At 43.0% G+C, this 24,959-nt stretch overlaps 1 protein-coding gene across 1 annotated transcript in view; it reads left to right on the top strand.

Moving 5' to 3' along the window:
- The first annotated feature begins 7,414 nt into the window (after positions 1-7,414).
- LOC309566551 (lysosomal alpha-glucosidase-like) overlaps positions 7,415-24,959 on the top strand; it is a 133,583-nt gene continuing 116,038 nt past the window's right edge. The window contains exons 1-3 of the mRNA XM_082271732.1: positions 7,415-7,841; positions 21,363-21,508; positions 24,762-24,927. Coding sequence (XP_082127858.1) covers positions 7,482-7,841; positions 21,363-21,508; positions 24,762-24,927 — 672 coding nt within the window. The 5' untranslated portion in view covers positions 7,415-7,481. The remainder of the gene's footprint in view (positions 7,842-21,362; positions 21,509-24,761; positions 24,928-24,959) is intronic.

Raw genomic sequence — 24,959 nt, 5'->3', positions numbered from 1 at the left:
TCCTGTACTATGTATGCACAGCCTTTGACATCTACTATACATGTCTGCACAGCCTCTGACATCTCCTGTACCATGTATGCACAGCCTCTTACATCTCCTGTACCATGTCCACACAGCCTCTGACATCTCCTGTACCATGTCTGCGCAGCCTCTGACATCTCCTGTACCATGTGCACACAGCCTCTGACATCTTCTGTACCATGTCTGCGCAGCCTCTGACATCTCCTGTACATGTATGCAACCACTGACCATCTCTTGTCTTTTATAATGTCTGCAGTCTCTGAGGGGGAGTCTGGAGAGGAGTCAGGAGTGGGAGTGCCGCAGGGATGGGTGTCATGGGAGAAGGCAGACATGTGTGGACTGCGGAGAGGAGACTATAGGATAAAACCAGAGCCACCAAGCTGGAGCCAACTGACGGTGCACCTGGCAGGAGGTTAGTGACAGTGCCACCAGATCAGTCTAAGGGGGGGGGGGTCAGTAATGTAAGGGGAGAGTGAATACAATAATGTAAGGGTGCACTGATATAAAGGTTACTCCCTTATATCTGTAACCCCCCCCTCTTACCTTAGTGTATTCTTTCTATGGAAGGTGGTCTCTGGTCACATTTCCAGAGTTCCTGGGGTTCCCCTTTACATCAGAGTCTGCAGGATTCCCCCTTACAGTGCAAGGGGGAACTCTGCGGACCCTGATGTAAAGGCAAACTTTGATTATTCTTTATTCTGGAAATATATCACCATAGCAATAAGTGTACTAATCTTGATAATTGCTCCACTTTTAACTGGAATTTGCTCTTATGTATATGTATATATATATATATACAGCTGCAAGAAAAAGTATGTGAACCCCTTGGAATGATATGGATTTCTGAACAAATTGGTCATAAAATGTGATCTGATCATCATCTAAGTCACAACAATAGACAATCACAGTCTGCTTAAACTAATAACACACAAAGAATGAAATGTTGCCATGTTTTTATTGAACACACCATGTAAACATTCACAGTGCAGATGGAAAAAGTATGTGAACCCTTGGATTTAATAACTGGTTGAACCTCCTTTGGCAGAAATAACTTCAACCAAACGTTTCCTGTAGTTGCAGATCAGACGTGCACAACAGTCAGGAGTAATTCTTGACCATTCCTCTTCACAGAACTGTTTCATTTCAGCAATATTCTTGGGATGTCTGGTGTGAATCGCTTTCTTGAGTTCATGCCACAGCATCTCAATCGGGTTGAGGTCAGGACTCTGACTGGGCCACTTCAGAAGGCGTATTTTCTTCTGTTTAAGCCATTCTGTTGTTGATTTACTTCTATGCTTTGGTCCTGTTGCAACACCCACCCGTTGAGCTTCAGCTGGTAGTCAGATGGCCTTAGGTTCTCCTGCACAATGTCTTGATAAACTTAGGAATTCATTTTTCCTTGATGATAGCAATCCGTCCAGACCCTGACACAGCAAAGCAGCCCCAAACCATGATGCCCCTACCACCATTCTTCACAGTTGGGATGAGGTTTTGATGCTGGTGTGCTGTGCCTCTTTTTCGCCACACATAGTGTTGTGTGTTTCTACCAAACAACTCAACTTTGGTTTCATCTGTCCACAGAATATTTTGCCAGTACTGCTGTGGAACATCCAGGTGCTCTTGTGCAAACTGTAAACGCGCAGCAATGTTTTGTTTGGACAGCAGTAGCTTCCTCTGTGGTATCCTCCAATGAAATCCATTCTTGTTTAGTGTTTTACGTATTGCAGATTCGCTAAGAGGGATGTTAGCATTTGCCAGTGACTTTTGTAAGTCTTTAGCTGACACTCTAGGATTCTTCTTCACCTCATTGAGCAGTCTGCGCTGTGCTCTTGCAGTCATCTTTACAGGACGGCCACTCCTAGGGAGAGTAGCAGCAGTGCTGAACTTTCTACATTTATAGACAATTTGTCTTACTGTGGACTTATGAACAGCAAGGCTTTTGGAGATACTTTTATAACCCTTTCCAGCTTTATGCAAGTCAACAATTCTTAATCGTAGGTCTTCTGAGAGCTCTTTTGTGCGAGGCATCATTCACATCAGGCAATGCTTCTTGTGAAAAGCAAACCCAGAACTGGTGTGTGTTTTTTATAGGGCAGGGCAGCTGTAACCAACACCTCCAATCTCATCTCATTGATTGGACTCCAGTTGGCTGACAACTCACTCCAATTAGCTCTTGGAGATGTCATTAGTCTAGGGGTTCCCATACTTTTTCCACCTGCACTGTGAATGTTTACATGGTGTGTTCCATAAAAACATGGTAACATTTCATTATTTGTGTGTTATTAATTTAAGCAGACTGTGTTTGTTTATTGTTGTGACTTAGATGATGATCAGATCACATTTTATGACCAATTTGTGCAGAAATCCATATCATTCCAAAGGGTTCACATACTTTTTCTTGCAGCTGTATATATATATATATAAATATATATATATTGTGACAGGAAGTCAGGTAAATCTGTGAGTGTTGTCACAGATGGGAGATACACTTCTGCTTGGTTTAGACAATTCACCAATTACTATAGGGTGTCGGCTGCAAAGGTAGCCAGAAAGGTTTAAGGAAGTTGAAAAACCTTCAGCTATTCAGAATGAGGAAATTAAGGCCTCTATAATTTGTCCAGAGGAAGTCTATTGATTGCTGCCTCCTGAGGCTGTGTGAGTAGAGGAGGGCAGTCAGATGTGTGCCTCCTGAAGCTGTGTGAGTATAGGAGAGGAATGCCTCCTGAAGCGATGTGCGCTGAGGAGGGTAAAAAGACTGAAGACTTCTCAAGGTGAGGTCTTGGATTGTTTTCTATGTGAAGAGAAAAACAAATAGATGTTTTCTATGTGAAGAGAAAAACAAATAGATGTTTTCTATGTGAAGAGAAAAACAAATGGATGTTTTCTATGTGAAGAGAAAATCAAAGGGACATTTTCTGTGTGAAGAGAAAATAAATGGACTATTGATGGTCTGCTGTATGATCAGCCAAGTCTGCCCAACAGTAGGTTGGAGACAGACTCCTTAGGTAGGTTCCTGTGTGTGAAGGTAGCCGCCCACAGTGGCAAGGATTTATTTTGTGTTTTATTTTTATTTTTGATGTTTTGATTCTTGCACTTGTGTGAAGAAAATTGCAAGAATAAAACCATACACTGTTGTTTGCAACCACTTCTCGGCTATCTCCCTGTGTAACGAACCCCCCCCCCAAGGGGTCATCCACACCCGCCACTGAGCTAATCCCTCACAATATATATATATATATATATATATATATATATATATATATATAAAGCCCTATGTGATTTCATATCTGTCTTATCTGCCTATAATACACTCTTCAAATGTGCTTTAAAATGTATGGTTTTCCCTTTTATAAATAAGAAAATGAGGTTATGCTGTTGGGCTGATATAATAATGCTATGGGGCTGGTATGAAATGAATTCAAGGACTGGTTTTTATTCCCAGTCCGGCCCTGGTAGAACCTTTGGAGCATGGTAATGAAGCATTGCAGAGCAACAATTAAATGAAAGGTGTGTTTCTTTATTTTTTACAGCAGCAATTAATAGAAATAGTTTTGAGGTTGTGTCTATCAACATTGGGCATATACCAATGTGCAAATATTCAGACGACTAAACAATTAGTGAAATTTTGCCAATGGAAAAATCGGTAAAGCTACCTGGGCAAAGCTTGCTTGAAAAAATAAAAGCATGAGAATACTCAAAGTTTCAACATCCAGACTGCCATTTACCACAAGTAGCAGGGACCAAGGTGAGTATATAAGAAGTTTTTTAAGTGTTACAACGCAAATTGTGGGGGGAACACCCGCCCATCCACCCACGGACCACTTTTTTTGAAACAGAATCGCCGATAATAAAAAAAAATACTGGGGATAATTAGCAACTAGCTGCTGCCATAACCCATAACCCTGGTATTTAACATCAAACAAATTATGCATTTTTACTATAGGCCAGTCAGCAAGTGGTTAAAAATAAGTTGACCCATCAAAACTAAATTAACTACATAGACTAAGATTACACGTTCTGTGGCTGGCAGAATCAATTTCATTAAAGCAGAGTTCCACTGGCTTTTGTGTTCATTAAAAGTCAGAAGCTACAAAAAGTGTAGCTGCTGACTTTTATACTCACTTGTCCCGCGGTCCAGCGATGCAGCCGGTTCTCCGTCTTCTCCCCACAGCGCCGGCATCACTACTGTGAGCACCCGGCTATGACAGATTGCGCGAGTCCCACTGCACGTTGTGACTGGCCAGGCAATCTTCTGGGACCTGTGGTGTGTCCCAGAAGATTGGAGGGTGGGAGGGGGGAGAGGAGAACTTCCGTTCAAGGTGCCAAGGCAGCCAGAGCGGAAGTGGGAGCGGTACCTGTCAAAACTAGGTACCCGCTCCCCCCCCCCCAAAAATGACATGCCAAATGTGGCATGTCGGGGGGTCAGGACCACTTAAAGCGGAAGTTCCACTTTTGAGTGGAACTCCGCTTTAAGATGATTCTCTTACCTAAAGCTTGAACACCTTTTAATAGCCTTGGAGGCTCCTGTGGCACTTCTCCCTGGGAGGAACATACCGATACTGACCCTGGCCCATGCTGTGTGGAGGGAGGCTAAAAGTATAGACGGGTTTAAAGATATTCATTTATACCATCCATTGTGGCAGATCCCAATGTTCAAGTATTTAGGACAATATTTAGATCATCACTTTTGGAAAAACAAGGGTTTACCTACCCTAGCTGGAGTGTATGAGAATAATGTTCTACATTCCTATGCAGAATTGCAGGATAAATACGAGTTAGCATGCACACTCTTTATAGATATTTGCAACTCTGTTACGCATTAAGCGCACAATTTGGCAGCACTTGCGGCAGGTTTTCTAACTATCCGATGATAGGAATCCTGCGATCACAAGGCCCCAAGGGACTGATCTCAGACATCTACTCCTACCTATTACATGCTAATATGAAGACCACCCTGCTAGAGGTTCACAAATGCTCATTCCTAATCTCTCTGATGAAGATTGGGAGGAAGCATGCTCTTCCCATTTGTATGTGTCTCTGCCTGCCATTTCATGAGCGTGTGCAATTTTAAAGCATGCCATGTTAAGTATCTATTTACTTGACGTAACATCATCTTTTATATTATACAAAAAAAAAAATTGGGTTATCTATGTTTTTTTTTCGCATTCAAATTAATGCGAAAAGTGAAAAATTGCATTTAAAAAAACCGCTGCACAAACACAGTGGGACATACAATATTGCAATAATTGTCATTTTATTTTCTAGGGTCTCTGCTTAAAAAAAATATAAAATGTTTGGGGGTTCTAAGTAATTTTTCAGCAAAAAAAAAACAGTTTTAAACTTTTAAACCAAAAGTTCCAGAAAAGGCCTGGTCAGCAAGTGGTTAAGCTTTGACAATAAAACCTAGAAGTTGATGGTTACTATGCACAAATGCACTACATTTTATGTGCTCCAGTTTTAGTAAATCTTCCCTATAGTGTCCCATTAGGACAGGAAGTGTGTAAGACCGCATTCACACTAGTCCGACTTGGACTGCGACTTGGTCAGCCTGACAAGTCGCGGTCCGTCACGCTCCCATTGTGCGGTACAGGAGCCGTTCTAATAGACACAAGTCGCTCCGACTTTGAAAAAGGGTCCTGTACTACTTTGGGGCGACCTGGAGCGACTTGCATAGACATTCATTTTATGAAGTCTGTGCAAGTCGCGCCAAAGTCGCGCTGCATGCGACTTCAAAGGTCGCCCCCTTAGTCGGAGCGACGTAGTGTGAACCGAGCCTTACTGCTTGTATTTACCAGATGAAAAGTACAAACTAACATACTGGCAAAAAAAAAAAGCCCAACGGCTCATTTACAATTGGCCCTCTGAAGAGCAATATGCAATGAATTATTTTTCAGGGAGTGCTTGATATGTGGTGAGGAGGCATAGTGTCAGAAAAAGGTGAATGTCCTTGCATGGCCTAATCAGAGCCCAGATTTAAACCCCATTGAAAATCTGTGGAATGACTTAACTTAACGACTGCAGTCCACAAACGGTCTAGATGTGCAAAGTTAGTAGAGACAAATCCCAACAGACTAAAGGCTGTAATTAAAGCAAAAGGTGGTTCAACAAAATACTGACATAAGGGGGTAATCCTCTTTCCAACTCAGTGATTCTGTTTTTAGATTTTTTTTTTTTTTACAATATTATTTTTTATGTACAATATGAAATAAATTCCTGTATTTTTTAATCAAAATATTAGAAGTGGTTTAAATCGTTTTTTTTTTTTTCAGCTAACTAACTGGACTGATTGCCAGGGAAGTTTTGTATTGCTTATGGCGCTTTTCCACTGCATGGAACCGTACCGGTTCGGCACGCTTTTGTGCTTTTCCACTGCTGGTACCGCATGGTATAGGGTCGGAACGGTTCGGTACGGTACGGTATAGGTTTGCTTTTCCACTGCATGGAACCGAATGGTACGGTACGGTACGGCTCTGAAAAAACAGTACCTACTCGATTGTGGTTCCAATAGGTACCAAACTGGTACCATATCCCACAATCCTTTGCATGCAGTCACTACTAGCCACTGATTGGTCAGAGAATCCCACCCACCCCGTTGTTATCCCACCCACTTAACTTTAGTACTACTTTAGTGGAAAAGCAAACCTATACCGTACCGTACCGAACCGTTCCGACACTATACCATGCGGTACCAGCAGTGGAAAAGCAAACCGGGCCAAGCAGGGCAGAGTAAAGCCGAGCCGGTACGAGCCGGTACTTGCAGTGGAAAAGTGCCATTAGTGTACTGGCTTGTGCCTTTTACTTGATAGGTATCGATTTGAGCAACTGAACTTTTTGGTTTCCTAGGTGGAAAACAGGCTTATACAACTATCCTAATATCCAGTTATAAATTATCATAGGCTTTTTAACCCAACACTTCAGCTTGAGCATTAGAGGGGTCAGAGGTCATCTCAAGTGGGATAAATGCTGTCTTGTCAACTGCCTAAAGTCACACATTGTCTGCCATCTCATGAACGCATAGTAGTGCCAAATAACCAGGTCCTGTATACAAAAGGAACACAAGGGGGGCGGCAACTAAGTGCAATATTAATTAACACATTTTTATTAAAAAGCCAATGGACAACTCACATATGCATAAGGAAAAACAGCCGTATCTGATGATTTGTGGCAAGATGGCAGGTACTGGAGGTCACCCTGTATACATCTCAATTCAAAATGTAGGACTGTTTTGTGTGAATCTGTAATTCACTTCCACCATTATGCATTATGAAGCTATAATAATGTAAGATGAATATTCAGATTGTTGAATAAACCATGACACGTTCTTTTTAATTATATGCTACAGCTATTTGCATGCAGGCTTTCCATATGTACTTATCTGTACCCATCTGTTTCTTGCAGTGACAATCGAATGTGGCTTTGCTTTGTAAGCTAGTTGAGCAGAACACCTTCTTACAGAGAAGATGACACGGGTAGTTTGTATATTCTTAATGATTTGGACAGTTTGTAGGGGAGAAAATGCTTCAAGGTGTTCTGCAGCTCCCAGCAATCGCTTTGACTGTGCACCAGAAAAGGTCCTAAACATGGAAGAATGTGAAGCTCGTGGGTGCTGTTATATTCCAGTAGATGATAGTTTGGGTGCTGGACCACCTGCATGCTTTTTTCCACCAGACTATCCAAACTACAAGATGACCGACTTCACCGAAACTAAATACGGATACACTGGCACCCTCATCCGCACCAAACATGCATTCATGCCTAATGATGTGATGAAGCTGCACATGGACGTTTTATTTGAGACACAGCACAGATTGCGTATTATTGTAAGTACAGCACAAGCCTTTCTTTAATAATGCAGTGTTTTGTGAATTTGTTTATTCTTACAGTGCATGAATCTAATAAGTAAGGTGATGATGGTAGCGATTTATTATTCATGATCGTTTTAATGCTTTTTTTGTTCCTAGGCAAGAAAATTTTTTTTATCTCAAATCACAAGTTTAGCTCACCCAATATGGTGCTTCAAGGGATAAACATCCTTCTTAGATATTCATTGGATCAGAAACACATGAAAAATATTCAACGTAATTTCTGACCAGCCACATCATTGTCTACCATGATAACCTGTTGTATAGACAAAAATCAGGTTACAGGAATCGCAGATAATTTTGAGTGCTGTTTAGAGCAGTGGTTCTCAACCAGGGTTCCGTTGGACCCTAGGGTTCCTCCAGAGGTTGTTAGGGGTTCCTTGAGCAATGAGCAATTTCTGCTTCTCAGATAAGTTCCCACTGACACCATTGACCTTTTTAGATATCTGCAAGAAGGTAATTCTTCCCAATGTCCACATGTGTAAGGATCATTCATCCCAATGACCATCACAGTATGTATCATGAGTTGTAAATATAGTCATTTTTAGCAGGGGTTCCCTGAGACCTGAAAATTATTTCAAGGGTTCCTCTGTGTTGAAAAGGTTGAGAAAGGCTGGTTTAGAGGCTTAAATGGAACCTGCGAAAATGTAAATATGGTAGCTGTTATTTCTCACTTGTTCCTAAAGCTACATTCAGATGGCTGAATAGCAGAGGCCGGGACAGGACATGAGAAAGGAGCCTCTGACTGAAAATGTGTCAAAGATCAGTGTTTCTGAGAAGTTTTTGCCGCACACAAACGGACCTCAGCTAATCAGCCAGATTGTAGGCAGCCATAGCACAGTGTATTATGCTCCAGCAAACGCAACTAACTATCTACCCCTGGGTGCCCTTGTGCATGTGGCCTACAAGTACCCTGTCAAGAGAAAAATATGAGCATCGTGATTTACTCTTCTTTACATCGTGGTGGACACTTCCAGTCTGTCATCTTTATCCTTTCTTCACTATTTGGTGAGTCCCCGAACTGGAACAACCCTGATCTGTAGACTTGGTATTGGTATATTGTAAAGCGCTGCGTAAACTGTTGGCGCTATATAAATCCTGTATAATAATAATGATACACCTGACTTGCAAATGCATGTTCTGGCTCAGTGACACACTTATTAATGAAGCAAGGATACGAATGACAGCTCAGGATTTTTGTGCAGTCTGTTGGGATGTAGAAATTGTGCTTTGTATGTGGGTGCCCTGAGTTTAATGAAGGAAATTGGATCTTTAAAATAAGGATTTGATTTATTTATAAATACCATTTTGATTTATTTACAAATAATGATTTTATTTACAAGTAAGGATGTTTGTTTATTTACAAATAAGGATTTCTTTATTTACAAATAAGTCATGAACACAAAAACAAATGCTAACTAGCACTTTGTAAGGCCCTGTTCACACCTGAACGTTTTTCAGCTCCTAAAATGCTCATCTTTAAACACTTGCCGACCGCCGCAAGTACATTTACTGCAGTCAGCCCCTCCTGGGCAAAGCAACGTAGTACTATGTCGTTCGCCCAGGAGCCTGTAGGGGGCGCGCTCCCGCCCCCGCTCGTTCACGGCCATCCCCGCACGAGTGACCAGCGGCTCCGATGTCCACCGGCCACTCACGATCTCCCGCTGGAGAGGGAGAAAGACAGGCGGGTGATGTAAACAAAGCCGTCTGTCATTCTCACTGATGTAACTGCAGAGATCATACAATCCTGCTATGTAGGATCGTATGTCTCTGTGGTTACATCACAAGCCACACCCCTTGACAGTTAGAAGCACGCCCCTAGGGACACACTTAACCCCTTGTTCACCAATAACGTTAACCCTTTCCCTGCCAGTGTCATTTTTACAGTAACAGTGCATATGTATAGCACTGATTACTGTAGTAATGTCACTGGTAACCCCAAAAGTGTCAAAAATGTCAGTCAGGGGTCCGATCTGTCCGTCGCAATGTCGCAGTCCAGCAAAAAAAAATAAAAAATTGCAGATCGCCGCCATTACTAGTTACAAAAAAAAACAATAAAAATGACATAAATCTTTCCCGTAGTTAGTAAACGCAATAACTTTTGCGCAAACCAATCAAAATGCTTATTGCAATTTTTTTTTTACCAAAAATATGTAGCAGAAAACAAATTGGCCTAAAATGTTTTTTGGTTTTTACATTTTTTTGGGGGGGGGGGGGAATTTCATATAAAAAAATGTGAAAAATATTGTTATTTTTTTAAATTTGACGCTCTTTTTTTGTTTATAGCACAAAAAATAAAAATCGCACAGGTGATCAAATACCACCAAAAGAAAGCTCTGTTTGTGGGAAAAAAAGGACGTCAATTTCATTTGGGTACAGTGTCGCACGACCGCGCAATTGTCGGTTAAAGTCACGCAGTGCCAAATCGCAAAATATGCCCTGGTCTTTGAGCAGGAAAATCCTCCAGGGCTTAAGTGGTTAAAGTCTCAAAACGCCCAACAAGCAAAATCCCATTCATTTCAATGGCCCCTGTTCCCATCTGAGCGTTTTGTCGCCTGAAGCAAAAACGCCTGAACCTCAAAAAAGAACACAAGCTTCTTTTTTGGCAGATTACAAGCGTTTTTTGCTAGATGTCAATGCCTGCCTCCAAAAACCTGCAAAAAACGCCTGGAAAACGCCTGAAAAAAGCCCCCCAAAAAACACCTGAAAAAAGCCCCCCCAAAAGACGCCGGAAAACAATACGCTCAGGTGTGAATGGAGACTTAAGCTCGGTTCACACTGCTGCGAGATGTAATCCGACTTGAGAGACCCCTTAGTCGTATGATATGTCTAATTTAATGTTTCCCTATGAGAGTCATCTTAACTGACACTACACAAGTCGCTCCGTTTTTAGAACAGTTTCCTGCACTACTTTGGTCCAATTGGGTGTAATTTCAGCCATTGTACAGGCTCCCTAATTGCACCCAAGATGGATCAAGTCGGAAGGAAGACGTAGGGCACAGTTGCAGGCAAAGTCGTATGACTTTGCCATTGCAGCAGTGAGAACCAAGCCTAAACTGTTGGCACTAAATAAATACTGTAAAATAATAATAATAACTAAAAGGAAAGGGATAGGAAGAAGTGACGGTGGTGTTGTATGAAGGACAAAGGAAAGGATCTGCACACTACCCTAAAACAATCATCATTCTAAGACCCCTTTCCCACTGATGCACTTTTCCCATGCTGGAACGCACTCTTCCAGTGGGATAAAAGTGCATCACAAATTAGTTGCCTTCGAAGCCTATGAGACTTTTTATATCAAGGCTCTGCATTTGAAAAGCCCTGCATGCTGCACCTCCTATTGAAGTCAATAGGAACCGCAACAAAATGCACCCAGGTGCGTTTTTGCAGGTTGGTATGGAGCAGTGTGGCATGCTGGTTTCCTTAACAATCAGCAGGGATGTAGACAGTGTCCCCCACAAAGCCTCCTGTCCCCTTGGTGCTCATCAGTATCTCAGTCCAACCTTCCCCTGCCTCCTCCCCCCAGAACCGGCCTTCCCCGCCTCCTCCCCTCAGATTCTGGGAGCTAATGCTCCCTGCTGTACTGCCCACTGTCTATCTGCCTCCTCCCAACTCCGGTTTTAGTATAAGTCCTGAGCTGGAGCAAGCTGACCCCAGGGAAGCCATTATCACTGGTTGTTAAGGACCCCATCGGTTTTCGGCTCCTTAACAATCACCCACCAATGTCCTTAGCAGCCAATGAAAAGCTGGCTGTTAAGGAACCTGCCCTGATGGCATCCTTAACCTCCCTGGCGGTATGATTATTTCAGATTTTAGTTGCTGAAAGCGGTACAATTATTTTGCATGTAATTCTTAAGGACGAGCAGCCCGGACCAACTATTTACATATGATTTTTTTTACTGTGTGTTCTTCTTTATAACATCTCTCTCTCTTTCTGTCCTCTTTGGTCACTGGTTCCCTTTTTCTGCTCCTTGAAAACCTCTGATGCGCAGCAGCTTGTTGCTCCTGGTACCGATTTGTTTCCGTAACAAATTTTTCAATAACCTCATCGGTCAAAAAGAGTTGGAGGTATGCCAAGGGGTTGTCATCCTCAACATCCACTTTGATACCAGGTGCTCCAGTAAACGGGAATCTTGGAGGCGCTACGTGCTCCGTACCGCAGTCAATCGAGCACCAAGTCCGCACATCGCTGGGCACAGTCGCAGGATCATCGCAGAAATTGCTATCTGTGTCCGATGATGAACTTCCCCACGAATCGCTATCACTCAATTCTGCAAGCGATTCTGTATCGCTATCACTGTTTTCCAGCAGGTCATATACCGCTTTTGTGGTGGCCATGGTCGTTCTGCAGTATCCAGTCGCAAAGTACAGTAAAACTGCAGGCACTGGAGAAAGCACTGGGGGGCAAACTAAGGTCAATATATTTTATTTAGTAATGTAATCCAATATGTGTTTGTGTTTTTTACTTTTTGAATTTACCGCCGGTTCCACCCCCCTGCGATGCAACGCTCGCAGGGAACGGAAGCCATGGCACACAGCATCAGGCAGAAGATCCGGCCGCCATACACTGCTGGAATACATAGCGGGATCCCGGGGACAAGGTAAGTAACCTCTTCCAGGATCCAGCGATCCTCCCTGGCGGTATCCCACGAGTGTGGCTCGGGGTTACCGCTAATGGCACTGAAATTCCACCCCGAGCCACACTCGGGAATACCGCCAGGGAGGTTAACAACCAGCTATTCACGGCTTTTTGCGCTGCATCCAATGCATTTAAAATGCGCTATGCATTTTTTAAAAATGTATAGTGTATTTTATAAGTGCTGCAATGTAAACATACATACGCTGCAGTGTGAAAGCAGCCTTATATCAGCCACCACATACACAAGAGCTCTATCCATCCTTGAAACACTCCCATTGGCAGGTCCCCGTGAAGCGTGTCCTTGATCCACTGCTAAGGAAGAATTTTCTAAAATGTTATAAAGATTCAACATACATCTGACTTAAGGGGGGGGAGTTCTACAACTGGAATGCACAATTTAGTGCAGCTCTGCATAGAAACCAATCAGCTTCCAGGTTTTATTGCCAAAGCTTAAGTGAACAAGCTGAAGTTAGAAGCTGATTGGTTGCCATGCACAGCTGCACCAGATTCTGATCACACCAATGTTAGTAAATCTCCCCCACTGCGTTGAAGTGGAGCAGCCATGAATATGGAAGATCCACTTTGCTCTTAGCCCCCAATCCCCCTGAACACATGGCTTTTTAAGGGGCGTAGGTCCGTGAGTAGTGCGGACCTTTCCTATCTGCTGCTAGGCCATATTTAAGTGCATGATGGAGATTCTGAATGAAGAGCTGCACCAGATTCTGAGTGAACCTGCTTTAGCAACTCTACCCCAAAGAATATCGAAACCCAAGAACAAGCATTTTATATACTGCAGCCTACCAGCTCTCAGATGTGGTGTCTGCATTAGTTAATTTTTTTCAAGCTAAGAACATTTTTTGTGTGTACAGAAAATACCTGTTGGTCTTGTCAGAAATCCTGTATCCTTGTAACCAGGGCCAGGACAAGGGGTGGGCAAATAGAGAAGCTGCCCTAGGCAATGTGGTATCATGTGAGATGGGAGGGAGATGGGGGGGTATTTGTGTTGGAAGAAGGAATTTGGGGGGCAGCATAGGGTATTGTTCTAAGAGAGGAAATTTGGGTGTGTGTGCTTAAAGTCGAGATTTGGGGGGGGGGGATTTGTATTGGGAGAAGGGATGGGGGGAAGATGATTTGTGCTAGGAGGGGGAATTGAGAGGGTAATTGTGCTGGGAGGGAAGATTTGGAGTGGGAGGGAAGAAAGATTTGTGCTAGGAGGGGGGATTTCAGCAATAGGGTGGATTTGTACTGAGAGGAGGGAGAATTTATGCTTAGGGGGTAAGCACACAGATTAGTGCTCAGTATTTTTGTGGGTGGGATTTTTGCTGATACATAATGCTCATGCATCTTCGGGAGGGGAAGTTTGGCATGTTCGCTATAGGCTTTAGATTATCTTGTCCCCAATTCACAAAAGTCGTTTATAGGATTTGGGATAGGGTCACTAAGCAATTTAAATGGGAAAATAATTCCCCTTTGATATCACTAAATGGCACAAATTATTGAAATGAGAAACATTTTAATAATTGGATAGGGGGACACGCAGTTAAAAGATATTATGCACAATGGTAAGATCAGGACATATCAAGAATTACATTTTGGTGAAAATAAAAAGAAATTAAATGAATGGAGCTACCTACAGCTGGAGAATTTTGTAAATTCATTATCAAAACCAATCAGATCTGAGAAAGATCCAAATACAATACAAAGACTGTAATTTGTCCGGAAAGCCAAAACATAGTATCTCTCAGATGGCGCAAGTGTGGAGATACCTTTTTTCATTACAAAATGGGAAAAGGAAAAAGGGACCCCTTTGTTAAACCATGAAATAAAAACGGTAATGAGAGCCGCACACAGCACTGCAACGGATGTTGGTACTACTGAACAGACTTATAAATGTTTGTCCAGATGGTACATAACACCAGTAATAGCACATAAGCTTCAACCAGAAAAAACAGACCGATGTTGGAGAGGTTGTGGGGGAAAGGAGATGATGTTCCACATCTGGTGGGAATAACCCATGATTCGAGTCTACTGATCGAAAGCTCGGCAAATTATTAGGGAGATCACTGGAACGGAAGTGCCAGATGATCCATGGGGGTGTTTGTTCCATAAAAAAATGATCCCATTAAAACAATATGTAGCACAATTCCCAGCCGTTTTGCTGGCTGTGGGTCCCCCTGGGTCACCAGGTGCAACAAAAGTAGTTTTGTGCATATTTCTCTAAGTGTGAGCACTGAGACAATGACCAGTCCCCTACCTTTGGGTTTTTGTATTTATTTTGTAACTTGGATAGGAGAAGGGATGAGTGGGATACTCCTTTGGCTCAACTATGTACAACTTGGCGGAGACATTTGAAAAATGCTGATTGGTGCTGACTTGATGCTGGCAGGATGCCGGTCAACGCCGGTTAACGCTGGCCTGATGCCTGTTAACACTGATCTGACTTGTGACTGCTTTCTGCATAAAGAAGTCCTCTTTAACCACTTACCGCCCGCCCGCCGTCATATGACGGCGGGACGGTGCGGCTATTATCCTGGGCGGACGTCATATGACGTCCGCCCATTCAAGCACGGCAGGCGCGCGATCGCGGGCGCGCCGCCGTGCACTGCCGGTGTCGGTGTGTCCCCGGGACACAGCCGGTCACCGGCAGGGGGGAAACAGCCAATAGGCATGGCTGTTTCCCACGTGATCGGCTGTGTTCCAATGACACAGCCGATCACAATGGAGGCGGCCGGGAGATGACCGCGCATGCGCGATCGGGAGCGCGCAGCGCGGTCATGTCGGTGGCACTGTGTTCCGTAGGAACACAGCTGTCACCGGCGGTAGTAAACAGTCACTGACAGTGACTGTTTACTATGTGATCGGCTGTGAATCCATTCACAGCCGATCACAAAATGTAAACACAGAGCAGTAACTGACTGTTACTAGCTCTTCTCTCCTCATACAGTTTCCAGTATGAGGGGAGAAGAGCTAGAAATAGTGAGTTACTGCTCTGTACACATGTACAAAGTAAAATCACACTAAAATCACAGTAATAAAGGTCCCCCCACACAGTCCTCAGCCCCCCCCAATGTCACCTGTCACCCAACAGTCACCTCATCAGTGCCCAGAAATTGACACCCATAACGTTCACATGTGAGCGCAGCGATCGCGGGCAAAATCACCGCGATTCTGCCCGCGATCCGGAAATCATTGCAAATTGCGGGACGCCTGTGCGTTGCCCGTGATTTGCAATAGCACCCCAAACGCTGTGCGATGTTGCCGCCATTTCCGCCTGCCGAATCGCAGTAACATCGCGCAAACATCGCATGACGCCCAAAAAAGTACAAGAGTTTCTTTGGGGCGTCATGCGTTGTTTGCGTGATGTTACCGCGATTCGGCAGGCGGAAATCGCAGCAACATCGCACAGCGGGCAACGCACAGGCGTCCCGCCATTTGCAATGATTTCTGGATCACGGGCAGAATCGCAGTGATTCTGCCCGTGATCGCTACGCTCACATGTGAATGTAGCCTAAAGTTCACCAGTCACCAGAGACTGCCATCAGTACCGCCGTGCACCATCGCCCGTCACCTGTCACCCATCAGTGACCATCGCCCCGTCACCTGTCACCCCATCAATCACCGTCACCTGTCACCCCATCAGTCATTGTCATCTGTCACCCCATCAGTCATCGTAACCTGTCACCCCATCAGTCATCGTCACCTGTCACCCCATCAGTCACCGTCATCTGTCACCCTATCAATCATCGTCACTTGACACCCCATCAGTGATCGTCACTTGTCACCCCATCAATCATCGTCACATGTCACCCGGTCAGTGATTGTCATCTGTCACCTCATCAATCATCGTCACCTGTCACCTCATCAATCATCATCACCTGTCACCCCATCCGTCATCGTCACCTGTCACCCCATCCGTCATCGTCACCTGTCACCCCATCAGTCATCGTCACCTGTCACCCCATCAGTCATCGTCACCTGTTTGCCATATACATGCAATCACTTACTGACCGCCTAACGACTATATGCGTCGGCCATTAAAAGCTAAATACTGGGGTTATGGCAGAAGATAGCCCCCATAACCCCGGTATTTTTTGAAACGGCGGGCGGTCGGCTTTCAGATAAGGGTGGTCCCAGTGGCGGATTCGCCGCGGAATTACCCTTACGGTGCAGGGGAAGAGGTGCCCCCCCCCCCCTCCCGCCGCGTCCCAGACGTTTTCCCAGCTTACCGGACCCGCCGGCAGCGGGGAAAACTATCCGGTCCCGGATCCTCAGAGACAGGAAGTCGAGTGAGGGCAAGATGGCCCTCACTCAACTCTATGGTCTTGGAGGACCGGAGCTACGTCAAAAGACGTTGCCTAGCAACCGGTTTAAAGGGCCGCTTTTTTTTTTTGCTTTTTTTTTTTTCCTCTTTCAACAATTTTTTTTTTTTTTTTTCTTTTTTAGTGTAGTTGTGAGGTGTGAGGTCTTTTTGACCCCAGATCTTACAATAAAGAGGACCTGTCATGCCTATTTCTATTACAAGGGATGTTTACATTCCTTGTAATAGGAATAAAAATTATCAAAACATTTTTTTTTTTTAAACTGTGTAAAAATAAAAAAATAATAAATAAAATAAATAGGAAAAAAAAAAAAAAAAAAAAATTAAAGCGCCCTGTCCCCGTTAGCTCGCGCGCAGAAGCAAACGCATACGCAAGTCCCGCCCACATATGTAAACGGTGTTCAAACCATACATGTGAGGTATCGCCGCGATCGTTAGAGCGAGAGCAATAATTTAAGCCCTAGACCTCTTCTGTAACTCTAAGCTAGTAACCTGCAGAAATTTTTAAAATGTTGCCTATGGGGATTTTTAAGTACCAATGTTTGGCGCCATTCTGTGAGCATGCGCAATTTTGAAGCATGACATGTTGGGTATCTAATTACTCGGCGTAACATTATCGTTCACATTATGGAAAAAAAATTTGCTAAATTTACTGTTTTCTTATTTTTTAGATCAAAAAAGTGATTTTTTTTTCAAAAAAATCGCATTTGGAAGACTGCTGCGCAAATATGGTGTGATAAAAAATATTGCAACGATCTCCATTTTATTCTCTAGGGTCTCTGCTAAAAAAAAATATATAATGTTTGGGGGTTCCAAGTAGTTTTCTAGCAAAAAAATGATTTTAGCTTGTAAACACCAAGTGTCAAAAATAGGCCCAGTCTTAAAGTGGATAAATGGACAACTTTGTGTAAAGCGCTACTTGGATGTTAGGCCTATGTATGTGGCCAGGCTGTGAAAAAGTGTTACATATGTGGTATCGCCATACTCAGGAGGAATAGCAGAATGTATTTTGGGGTGCAATTTTTGCTATGTACATGCTATGTGTTAGAAATATTGCATAAATGGACAGCTTTGTGTAAAAAAAAATGTGTTTTCATTTTCTTTCCACATTTTCCAAAAACTTGTGGAAAAAAATGACATATTCAAAAGACTCATTATGCCTCAAAAATTATACGTTGGGGTGTTTGCTTTCCAAAATGGGGTCATTTTATAGGGGTTTCCATTGTCCTGGTGCTCCAGGGCCTTCAAAAGTACGATAGGTTGTCAGGAAATTATATGTGAAATTTGTGCTCCTAGAATGCCGGACGGTGCTGGTTGGATGTTAGGCCTCTGTATGTGGCCAGGCTGTGAAAAAGTCTCACACATGTGGTATCGCCATACTCAGAAGGAGTAGTAGAATGTGTTTTGGGGTGTAGTTGCAAGTATACATGTGCTGTGTGAGAGAAATAACCTGTTAATACGGCAATTTGTAAAAAAAAATAAAATAAAAAAAAAAATCTTCATTTTGCAAAGCATTGTGGGAAAAAATTACAACTTCAAAAAACTCACCATGCCCCTTATTAAATACCTTGGAATGTCTACTTTCCAAAAAGGGGTCATTTGGGGGGTATTTGTACTTTCCTGACTTTTTAGTGTCTCAAGAAATGAGATAGGCCTTCAGTACATCAGGTGTGATCAAGTGTGATCAATTTTCAATGATTCGCACCATAGCTTGTGGACTCTATAACTTTCACAAAGACCAAATAATATACACTTACTTGGGTTATTTTTACCAAAGATAAGTAGCAGTATAAATTTTGGCCAAAATTTGTGAAGAAAAATTACTAATTTGCAAAATTTTATGACAGAAACAAAGAAAAATGCGTTTTTTCACAATATTTTCAGTCTTTTTTTATTTATAGCACAAAAAATAAAAAACCCAGTAGTGATTAAATACCATCAAAAGAAAGCTCTATTTGTGTGAAAAAAAGGACACAATTTTTGAATGGGTACAGTGTTGCATGACTGAGTAATTCTCAGTCAAAGTGTGAGAGCGCTGAAAGCTGAAAATCGGTCTGGGCAGGAAGGGGGTGAAAGTGCACTGTAGGTAAGTGGTTAAGCTCCCTTAGGCACTCCTTCTCGAGGTAGCTATCTGTATACACTGCTATGCTGCTGAACACTTCAGGGCCCACACTGGTGCCCCCTTTCTCTCACTTCTCTTCAGGGTTTAGACACAGGCACCCCCTTTCTCTAAACCTCTCTACTGGTTAGCTGGCTCCCAGACCCATTTGACCTTCTGGAGTGGTCCCCTATCCTAGGCAGACCCCTGGGCAGTTTCGAGTACTCACAAAACTGTTTTTCCTGTAAACTTCTGCCCAGCAGCTCCACTCGGTCCACAGCACTCTGGATCCCTTTCTGCAGCCCAGCTCAACCTCCGGTCCTCTAGGCCGACCGCCCAGGACACACTTGAGTGACAGCCCTCAGCCTCCTCCTGGGACTCTGCTTCCCACCAAAGACGCTCTGTCATCTGCTCCCCTCAGACTTATACCCCATCCCAGGGTGCAATGTGGCAGACTCCGCCCTCTGGGGTAGATACAAGCCCTGGTGTGCTATTGGCTAGGTTTCCTCCACTTTCCAATAAAAGCCCTCATTGGACACAGTGGTGAGACTTCCAGGAAGTCGGATCATAGCAACCAAAAAAAAGGAATTTGGATATTTGGAGGAGGCTGAAAGCAATAGTAGCTACATTTTTGAGTTAAGCATAGATACTTGAATATAAATTTTTCTTTCTAAACCAGATTTTAGTGTCTTTTTATATTAAAACTAGAACATCAGATAGATAAACAAGTCCGTACAGTCCATAATATGTATTAACAATGGGTAATGTAATTTATCTTTGATATATGTAACATTACCTGTTATTCTGCTTGGAATTGAATCCCTTTTCACCAGCTTCATTTCAAATCCGACTAACTTCTCCAGATTTCTCTAAATAGAGAAATAACAACATCATGGTAAACAGTTATAATAATATTGCACCGGGAAGACTGACACAGCAAATTGATTGTGAAAAAAATAAAATATATTTGCAGAGTGATTGTAACCTTTATAGCTGCTTGAATGGGGTATTGTAAGTGTAGTTTAGGCCTCACAAAGACTGGGCATTTAGCCCCTTTGCATGAGATCCCAGCATTTTGATGTGGGTGGAGGGCACGGGTGCACCATCCAACCTTGCTGCGGACAGCCTGTGAAAGTCTATGAGAGGCTGAAAGCTGCTGCAACTGGACAAGGCTAGGCAGTGCACATAACAGTTTGAACATTTAGGGCAGTATGTGCCCAGGGACAAATGGCCAAACACAAGCAATCTGCACTCTGGGTATTCATCCTTGAGCACATGCTGCCCTAAATGTAAGTACCACTAGGTGCACCACCCACCTCAGCAGCTGTCAGCCTTTCATAGATTCTTACTGTATATGCTGCATTCACTAACACTGGCATAACCTACCCTCCTGAAAACTCCAAACAGTGAATCACAGTGCAGTTTTAATTGGAATATGCACACCATTTAAGTACAGTCAGAATTATTAAGCCCAGGTGAATAGAGAGTGTGTTTGGCCCCCAAAACATTTTATCTTTCGGTTCTGCTATAAATCAATTTTATCAATAAATTACCTTGAACAGTTGTTTGGTGCTCTCATTGGATTGTACATTGTGTGTGCAACAGCACTGGACAGTGCACCTAGTAGTACTTACATTTAGGGCAGTATTTGCCCAGAGATGAATTCCCAGAACACAAGCAGTCTGCATTCACCCCTGAGGGCATACTGTCCTAAAGGTCAGTACACTAGGTGCACCAACCAGTCCCATCCAGCCACAGCAGCTGTCAGCCTCTCATAGACTTTTGAAACAGTCACAAACACAATGTCTCCTGCGCTTAGGAAAATGGCCCCTCCAGATGGGTATGTTCCCCGTTAAACTTAAAAGCGGATAACCACGGTCTTGCTGCCCTCAAAGACTTGGGGAAGTCTACACCACTGCAACCATATAAAAACACACAGCGGGCGCACCGACCTAGAACATTATCCTGAGACAAATACACAATTGAATAAAAGCACGCGTTTCAAGGAATTCCTCTTCTTCAGAGCCACATCGATGTGGCTCTGAAGAAGAGTTTCCTTGAAACGTATCAATTCACAGGGTCTTCAGTTTCTGTTGTATATGTTGATACTACTGGATGGAAATTGCTGAGATCTGTTATACGCTTTTAACAATTGTAACTTTGTGAGTATAATATCTACCATGCTTTAATTCAATAGATTATTTGTCTCAGGATGATGCACTAGGTTGGTGCTCCCTCTGTGTGTTTTTATATGGTCTCTTAGATTTTTGCAGGGCTGGACAGTGCACTTGTGCCTTTCATCCACACATTTCATGTGCTAAACGCTCACTGTGCATAAGGCCTAACAAAGATAGCACAGCAGCATTTGCACTGTTGTTTTTCATCTTTACAACTTACCTATTTTGTTTTTTCCGACACATACAGATAAAAGACCCAACTCAAAAGAGATATGAAGTTCCTATAGAGACACCAAAGGTCAACCAAAAAGCAGATGCTGTCGAGTATGATGTCCAGTTCACGAATGAATCCTTTGGCTTCAGAGTTAGCAGGAAGTGCAATGGAAATGTTCTGTGAGTAATGAATGTGAGAACGAATTTACAGTAAATGTACAATCGTTATATATAAGGTCTGCTTCTACCCCCCCCCCTTATCCTCTAATAAAGGGTTTCAGTCTGGAGGTAAGTGGAAATGCCAAGACTCAGATTGCAAACAAATTTTGCTAGGCTTTCACAAATTTAGAGCAATTCCAAATAAAGTCAATGAGATCAAATTTTACTATTTGATTCTTGCCATTTGTAGTGTCTGTGAGCAAGCATTTGTCAAACAAAGAGCATTGGAAGCCAGGTACATGTACCAATAGAAATATAAAGATAAAAAAAAATAAAAAAAAAACTACAGTGGCTGGGGGGCTTTATGTGGCTTCAATGGCTTCATTTAAAATATACAAATTCTTTAAAAATACCTTGAAGTTGTATGTGGTGTTAGCAGCTGTCAGGGCCAGGACTTGAACCTGGGACCCAGGGCTGGCCAAAGACATTGTGCTGCCTGGGTCCAAGAATGAAACACTGCCCCCCCCCCCCAAAAAAAAAAAAAAAAACAGTTATTAAATCACGCCACCAAAAGGCCCCCACATCCATTATTATATCATGATATTTGCCCACACAAACATGGCCTGCACTAAACACAGAAGTGCCTAGATTAAGGGCCAGTTCATACCAGGACCACATGGGAACAAACGCTTTCCAGTGGGGAGCATTTTGACAGTTTGTTCATTCGAATGGGCTGCAATAAGTAACAGACTGTGGAAATAGTAGTGTTTGCACTACTGTACTTTGAAAAACATACTGCACCAAACCGCAAAGTACTGTGGTACCATGGGATTTTGTGCCTGTAAACACACTGCATTTTCCAACATGACAATGCCAGACCACATACTGCATTAATTACAACATCATGGCTGCGTAGAAGAAGGATCCGGGTACTGAAATGGCCAGCCTGCAGTCCAGATCTTTCACCCATAGAAAACATTTGGCGCATCATAAAGAGGAAGATGCGACAGAGAAGACCTAAGACAGTTGAGCAACTAGAAGCCTGTATTAGACAAGAATGGGACAACATTCCTATTCCTAAACTTCAGCAACTTGTCTCCTCAGTCCCCAGATGTTTGCAGACTGTTATAAAAAGAAGAGGGGAGGCCACACAGTGGTAAACATGGCCTTGTCCAAACATTTTTGAGATGTGTTGATGTCATGAAATTTAAAACCAACTTATTTTTCCCTTAAAATTAAACATTTTCTCAGTTTAAACATTTGATATGTCATCTATGTTGTATTCTGAATAAAATATTGAAATTTGAAACTTCCTTATCATTGCATTCTGTTTTTATTCACAATTTGTACAGTGTCCCAACTTTTTTGAAATTGGGCTTGAACTAACATACAGTATACACACACACACAGTCATTTTTTGATAAGACACATAAAAAGATGAATCCCATCAGGAAATCCCCAACAAAAGAGGGAAAGATAACTCATTGTGTTTCAAAAGGGTCCCAGACAGCTTCCATAGAAGATAATAATAGGGAGGGACAGTATATAAGTATAACCTCCTCAGGGGCAGACTGGCAACTTTTGGCCCAGGGGGGAAAGTACAAACCAGAGGTCCATGGTGCAGCGACTCGGCCCCCCTCCACTCTCCCAATCCTCCTCCTGATCCCCATTCCAAGCTGAAGCCCTGCTCCAGATACTCTCTACTTACAGGCTGAATCCGGGTTCCCGACCTGGCCAGCAGGGGCAGGTTGGGGGGAGCTGGGACAGCTTGGTTGGGGCTGGTCAGGGGGAGAAGAGTCTCCAGTGGGGCATGGAACTGGCCTCTGCTCAGACACAGTTTACACCATCCATGCTGGGGGGGGGGGGGGGGGGGGCGAGGCCTGCGCTTTGTCCTTGTTTTCAACCTGCACTCAGTAGGTCAGTGGCAGAGACTTTTTACTTCTCTTCACCAGGAATACTTAAGGCATGTCTGTGGGAGAAGTGATGCAGCCTTTTCATGGGCATCAGAGCGGCCCAGGGGACAATTGCCTCCCCGCCCCCTGGCCCAGTCCTCCCCAATATATAAAAAGGCATATGCATAAACAGCTCAACTTCATGTTACTACTAGATGTGTAAAGTTAAACATCCAATAGACTTACTTTGTATTTAATGGTTCAAAGAGTCTCTGCATAAGCAGAGATGGTATTTATCTGTACTGTGTAGTAGCTTGTTAGTAGGAATAAGTACTGTATGTTGTCTGCAAAGCAAGGGGAGCAATCAGTCTCTGTGTAAACACATGCAGTAAAAAGGAGTGGGGGGATGTAGGATAGAGCTTGCTGTCCCAGCGAGGTAAAATACATACCTTGTGCACTCTCAGTGGGAAATGACAGCCGTATAATCACCTGTTCCAAAACAATGTGGTGATAACACCCTTCTCCTGCGCTTAGAATCCAAGCTCCTCGACCACACTTTTCACGGGACTCACATATGCCATCTCGGATGGCTAGAGTCTTGCTGCCCAAAAAAGGACTGGGGTAGTCCAACAGTACTATAGGCAAAAATAAACAAAAAAAGGGCTCACCGACCTAGCGCATTATCCTCAATAATAGGCTTTATTTTTACAACATATAAAATGGCTACTCACAAACAAAGGTAGAAAATAGTCATATCAAGCTCAGTCGCTCCAGTGTCAGGAATAGTCCATGTGTTAGTCCATAATCCTGTTAAGATGATGGTTGACGCGTTTCGAGGCTCAGCCTCTTCCTCAGAGCCACATGAGGAAGAGGCTGAGCCTTGAAACGCGTCAACTGTCATCTTAACAGGATTATGGACTATTCCTGACACTGGAGCGACTGAGCTCGATATGACTATTTTCTACCTTTGTTTGTGAGTAGCCATTTTATATGTTGTAAAAATAAAGCCTATAATTGAGGATAATGCGCTAGGTCGGTGGGCCCTTTTTTTGTTTCTTTTTGCCTATAGTATAATCACCTGTACAGGCTTAAAAGTGGTTAAAGGAAACAGAATGTGCTCTTTCCTCTATTATACAAGATGTATGGTTTTAATGTATACTTTTGTAATTGGAGGCATTGGGTTTACAAAATACAAGAGGTTGACATTGTTCACATATTAAAGTAAATATTCACTCTGTAAATGTTCACTGAGGGTACTAAATAAATAATAGATAAATATTAATCATGTTAATGGTTCCATCATCATTCATGGTGCTGTTTTGGTCATGTTTAAAAAAGGATTGATTATGAAAATGGAAATAACCCAGACGCTCTCATTATAGGGTGGACACCAATGTTGCCCCAATCATCTTTGCTGATCAATTCATACAAATGTCCACATCTCTTCCATCTTCCTACATATATGGCCTTGGAGAACATCTCACTTCCATCAACTTAGACCTCAACTGGAAAAAACTCACATTTTGGAACAGAGATCTGATACCAAGGGTAAGGTGAAGGAAGGATTATTTTATAGCAAA

Source organism: Pelophylax lessonae (genome assembly GCF_965119305.1).
Source record: "Pelophylax lessonae genome assembly, chromosome: 11".
Classification (NCBI taxonomy): domain Eukaryota; kingdom Metazoa; phylum Chordata; class Amphibia; order Anura; family Ranidae; genus Pelophylax; species Pelophylax lessonae.
The sequence above is the reverse complement of the archived record's forward strand: the minus strand, read 5'-3'. Positions and strand labels throughout refer to the sequence as shown.